Raw genomic sequence first — 6,597 nt, forward strand, 5'->3', positions numbered from 1 at the left:
TGTTACCATTGAATTTTCTATTGAATACAAAATTGAATCTGTAATTTCTAAAACGGCTGTGGTTGTGCTATGTTCTTTCCGGAAGCCGGATTGAGTAACAGGCAATATTTCATTTTTATTGATATAAGTTGTTAATTGCTGAAATGCTACCTTTTCTAGTACTTTGGAGATAATTGGAAGTATACTGATGGGACGAAGTTCATCAAGCGACTGTACAACTGTCTTCTTGGGCAGTGGAACCACCTTCGCTCGCTTCCACAGTTCTGGAAAACAACCTTGAGTTAATGAGTAATTTACTATGTGAGTAAGTGGAGTTAAAATAAACGGAAAAGACAGTCGAAGCATTTTCCTGTTATTCCACCAAACGCACATGTGTTGGACTTAATACTGTGTATTGCAGTCTTAACTTCTGTTTCGTTCACAGTGTGAAACTTAAACGTTTCAATATTGCTATTTAGTTTACGCGATGAAAACCAATGCGTTTGTTGATCAAGCACTTCAGTGCTTGTCTCAGACATTTTATAGATACTTGTGAAATGTGAATTTATACCTTCAATGTCATTTACATCATCTGGAAGAATCAAGCATGAATCGCTTTTACCTACACCAAGATCACGCAAAGTTTTCCATATGTTACGTACATCATTAGTAGATCTCATACGATCAGAAAAATACGCAGTCTTTTCTTGTCGCACAACAGTAGTTGTGAAGTTACGCAAACGTTTGTAATCCTCCCAATGCACCTGATTCTTCGTTCTTTTATATTTTCTGTAAGCACGGTCACGCAACTTCATTAAAAGTTTTGTGTTACTTGAAATAAAGGGAAGAGTGTTCTTAGATAGCCTTTTCGTTTTCAGCGGTGCATGGTTATCAAAAATGTGAAGTATAGAGTTTTGTAAAAATTCAACTTTATTATCTATTGTTTCCATTTGAATAATATCATCCCAATTGTAATTTTGTGCATCATGATAAAACGATTCAGTATTAAATGAAGCGTAGGTACGACACTGAATTACTCTACTGGGAGTTTTGGATATTGTATGAAGCTTGAGAGTGACGTGAATTACGCTGTGGTCTGATGTTCCAATGGGTGGACTAACTCCAAACGAGTGTATCTGTTCCGTGTTGTCAGTAATAATTAAATCTAGCAAAGATTCAGTAGTTCCAGTGACTCTCGTGGGTTCATTTATTAACTGTGTGAAACCTAATATGTTAATAATAGATTTCAAGTAAATAGCTTCTTGTTTATCTGGACAGAGTTGATCGCAATTGAAATCACCAACAACGAATATTTGGTCGACTTGTGGATATAGTTCCAATACGGCATCTTCGATCGCTGACAATTCTCTATATGGTATGCTGGGAGATCTATATACAGCAGTAATACCAATTGACAAGTGGTTCACATTAACAACAATATTTAAAATTTCTATATCTTGATAAACATCGTTAGATTGAAAGTCAACAACTTTCACTTTAATATGTTTTAAGTAGTAAATCAGAATGCCTCCACCTCTCCCTTTGTCACTGCGAATGACTGAATATTCTGGAATCTCAATTTGCCTTGTACTTATAGAATCGTCCAACCATGTTTCTGATATAATCAAAATGGAACATTTTGTGGAGACAGCAAGTAGCCGTACTTCGTCAATTTTAGGAAAAAGAGAACGGACATTAGCATGCATAATCTTAAAATTTGACGAAGCAGCAAATTGAGTAAGGATCTGAAACCCCACATTGTTTATGTTTGTACTACCCATATTCAAAAACAAAGGTTATAACTAAAATGTATGTAAGAAACACCATTTGCATGATATATGCTCTCTAATACCTAGCTGAAGAGGCGAGAGAAAAGTTTCCAGAGACAAACTAACGTATTTCATTCACGAAAAATGTGTTTTTGAAGACAACACAACAGAGCAACTTTATATTGAACAATTATCAGGTATATCACTTTCTTCGGAACCTATTATTACTAGATGAGATACTTTAATACGCTGAAGTCAGTTTTACAATGAATATTTCGAAGGAGTCAATATATGCTTGACTCATTTTCAGTGGGCTCAGTGCTCACTGCTCAAAAACTCTTCAAGGAGCCCAAATTTGCTTGAGTTATGGCATACATAAACAGTAATTTTGGTTGAACTGTTATAAACGTGAACAAACTTCAAACTGTTGAGCTTCCCCTCCTGGAAGCAATGGATATATATGAAGATGAAGGAGTAAAACTGACTGCTGTCCGAAGAGATGTGGGAGAGACAGTTCGAAGGGAATTTGACGCAGTGACTGAATGAAACTCAGATTACAACAGCTTATTGACAATAGGTCACCTTCAAACATACTTATTCTTAATCCTCTTGATATTTCTCCCAACCACATTCAATTCTCGATGTATGCTACAGTTACTTCTCGCGGCATAGGGAGAAGTTTCTCTTTGTACAAGAATATATTATCTGATCGGTGACAAACATTCACTTCTGAACATTTGGAATTGTACATAGTGACATATTGTAAGTTGAATGATTGGCTGCCCAAAGATTAAAAGTAACTTGATTTTTTGTAAATGCTTGTTGAGTGAAAATATGTGAGAAGGAACATTTAACTCGGAACATTTTTCAGATGTACTTGGTAACGAGATATTAAGTAATTAAATATATTCAAACTGTGGTTAGTATCTGAATGTACATTCTAGAAGATCAAGAACACTTAATGTAAGCTCTATAATATTGTAACTTGAATGTTTCAATGTCCTTTATTCCTCTTGCGGAAACAAATTTAAAAGAAAATAGTAACTAATGTAAAAATAACTACTTATAATAAGATTTCAATATGAATTTATATTCCTATATATTTCAGACATGTTTATCACATATTTATATTTATATTTTAGGAATTGATGTTACATGCAATTTCGGGCTTTAGTCATTTGAAACATACTACTGGCGTGCATCATGTTGACATGCTTCACATCAGTTATAAGTATGCCAACGCGGAATACAATGCTGCACTTCTAGTCTGAAAAAAATGTGATAGACTTTAAAATTTCTAAGTCTCTTATGAAGATAATTAAACTGTGGTTGTCTAGTTCGCTTTTGTTTAAAATATACCAATAAAACTAGTACACACCAGTAACTAGCTCAATACCCAGGTGATGAAGATTGCCGAGTTGTTTCAACTGAGAGAAGGGAGAGACGATCAAACAATATAACTATGATTTACTTAGGTCCAAATTAGAATTCGGTACAATTACAATATAACAATGCGATCAGTACTCAAATTGTGCTCAGAAAGTACACGAAGTAAGTTCAGAGTTGGGAAAAGAGCGTTTTCTAGATTATACATATATGGTGCCTACATTTAACGGTAATCAAAGTCAAACTCAAAAATTGGAATGCCAACGGATGAGAGGTGAATACAGAATATGTAACGGCATGGATCAAAAAGGCAAGTTCGTTTGCAGCAGAATTGTACACTTCGAGGTTGCTGTCGAGAAAACAGAAAGCATCTTTTATTCAACAATTGAACAAGGCAATTTGATGTCATTTCAAGCTATCGATTAATATTGCGAATTTTATTGAGGATAAATAAATAACAGTGCACATAGAAGATACCGGGCAAAGTATACTAGATCTGTGAGAGAATATCTTTAACAGCGTTTGCGGAGAATATGACTGATTGAGAGAACTCAGCTTTCGGGGAAACCGCTCTCCGCGGATATTACTATGAGGGATTAGAGTGCAAACAGACTTTGAAGAAATCTTCAACTAGGAGATTATTTATAATTGCTGCCATATGCCCAGAAAAACCTACCTCGATTATTGGTTTGTTATTTTGATGTTTGCGGAAATAGCTATCTGTTTCATTGTTGATAGGCATACGGCCATAGACATTTCTTGAAGTTGCAGACTGCTGCGTTGATAACGAATGTCTGTTGTACGCACAAGTTAAGTATTGATGAATCAATTCTCAAGGATCATACTAATTTCTAAATCACTGTTATAACATAGATAATTTTATACTTGAACTAGCTAAAAGTTTACTTTGTCAACTGCAACTCAGAAAAGATCGTTACATAAATGTGTGGATTTTCTTTCGTATGTATATGAACATAATTGTAATATTCAAATCTATTGGTTTTGCTACATATATTGAGATATATAAGATGGATGTTAGTGGCAAAACTAAATAATCTTTTTGAGAAAAGTGTAATTGACAGTAAAGTATAAACGCCTATTAGAGCCTAGTAACTATTCTTACACAATTAATTCCTTTCTTAAGTCTAATATATAGTTTGGGTAAGTCAGCGTCATACAGACTGTCTGAAGTCAGAGAGAACTAACTAATTTGTTTCTCTCTTTTTTTAGGGAATTAGTCCTTATAGAAACACTGATAGCTTTACATGAACTGCTGTCACTGGGAAATTTATTTCATGTGATTTTTCCGTCAATTTCTACACAGCTTGTTGACAGAATTCGGTGAAATACGCGAAAATCATTGTTTTTTTGTCTTAGCTCCGAAATCGGGGAAAATGTACTTAGTGTACTATAGTTTAGGGTAATTTAAATAATATTAGCGTCACTAAATGTAATTGTAATTATTATTTGCTTTACTTTTTACATGGATATGAAGTAAAAAATCAATTCCTTTTTATTTGATATTTTTGCCAATAGTTCATCTCAAATTGTCATTTCCTCCATGAGGATAATTTTGTAGTGCACAAAAATGCTGTACTTGTGCTCTGGCTTCTTAAACATAATTTTATTATTTTAATGACTTACGTCTCTGTCCAATTTATGCTGTTCCAGACGCATATCCCAAAATTACCCGGACTAGATTTTGAGGATTCATAGTTCGTTACAACTTCGTAAGCGAGTGACTTATTCTTGAATACTTCGTACAAACTACGACTTGTTAATATGGCTGCCACTAATGCAGAAATCCACACAATACACCACATTAATCTGAAATGATAACACACATACATTTTAAAAACTATACTAATACTTATCAAGTAAAGTACACCTAAAACAAATGTTGACATTAATGGTATATGATAAATTACCAAAAAAAAAAAAAGGTCTTGCAGAATGGGATTACACATATGTGTTTATTATCTCTGCATAATACCTGCATAGAATACAGTTTATAGGAATCCTTCATTTACTATCGCAATTGACGTTTTATTGCAAATATCGTTATAATTACTTTTTTTAGTAACATTAATATAAGCACATCAATTTATTAATTTTATCTATCGTTAATGACAGTGTACATAGATGTGAAATATTGATAAAGTTTATATATTGAATGCGTTTTAATTATTTGCCCATTTAATTATTTAATTAGGTACTTCAAGACTAATAGCTTATATATATACAGAAAGTTCCATAATTCGTGTTATTTTCTACAGCGCTGGGAGAAAATGAAGTTTATACACTATTAATGTAAAATTTGGCACTCTTATTGAGAAATATCTGAATTTTTCGAATTTCTAAAGAAAATAAGAGAAAATTGCTGTTTAGTTCCCCTTTTAGGGGTGTAAACACGAAAGTTCATTTTCCTTATAGGAGATTCAATGTTAAATTTTAGAAGCAGTTTTCTCCAATAATTATTCGTGAAGATTTTAGAGCAAATGAGTTGTATTTGTTACAAAATGCAAAAACACTCATTCACAAAGCTAGTAAAGCCGTCTCAAACATTATTTTGCGAAGGTCCCCTCTTTGGAGGGCAAGGGACGTAAAAAGGTGGTGGGTGATGTTACCAAAATCCCAAAATTTATTTTCTGAATGCCAGTAAGCGTGAGATTAGTCACAAATGTCACAGAATTAATGCTCAAATATCCTTACATGTAAGAGTGACTGATAATGGGGCTACAGCCCCCTTTCAAAAATAAAAAAAAATCACCATAAATATCCTTAGTAGGGACATACGAGAAGAAGGTATTTTTGTTAATTAATGTGAAATTTGACGTCATTGTATCAAAAGAGTATGCGTTTTTGAAATCTGGAATGTTATTTTGATAACGCACCGCCTTAGGGGGGCACAGGAGGCGAAGCGCTTGATGATGGACCTTTATAAAAATTCAAAATTTTGTTCCGGAAATGACATTGAGCGTCAGATTTTTCACCACTGTCATGGAATTAATATTCTAATGCTCCTTGCATGTGCCAGTGACTTATATGGGGCTATAGCCTCCTTTCAAAAAAAAATCACCATAAATATCCTTAGTAGGGACATACGAGAAAGTATTTTTTAAATTAATGTAAAATAGGCGTCATTGTATCAAAAGAGTATGCATTTTTCAAATCTGGAATGTTATTTTGATAACGCATCGCCTTAGGGGGGCACAGGGGGCGAAACATAAAATGATGGATGTTTATAAAAATTCCAAATTTCATTCTGGAAGTGTGAATGAGTATTAGATTAATCACAAATGACACAGAATTAATATTCCGATGCTCCTTGCATGTGCCAATGATTGATGTGGTGCTACAGCCACCTTCCACAAATCACCAAAAATCACGATAATATCCTTAACAGGGACATACCAGAAGAAGCTTTTTTTCTATTGGTCGATTAATGTGAAATTTGGCGTTA

The 6,597-nt window shown here is 33.8% G+C and overlaps 1 protein-coding gene across 1 annotated transcript; it reads right to left on the bottom strand.

Annotated features, from left to right (window-relative positions):
* Window positions 1–314: 314 nt before the first annotated feature.
* LOC145661692 (uncharacterized) lies at window positions 315–1,760 on the bottom strand. The gene has a single exon (XM_081727022.1). The coding sequence runs from the start codon at window positions 1,758–1,760 to the stop codon at window positions 315–317; it is 1,446 nt and encodes a 481-aa protein (XP_081583148.1).
* Window positions 1,761–6,597: the final 4,837 nt, after the last annotated feature.

Source organism: Thermobia domestica, chromosome 10 (genome assembly GCF_964235325.1).
Source record: "Thermobia domestica chromosome 10, izTheDome1.hap1.1, whole genome shotgun sequence".
NCBI lineage: Eukaryota > Metazoa > Arthropoda > Insecta > Zygentoma > Lepismatidae > Thermobia > Thermobia domestica.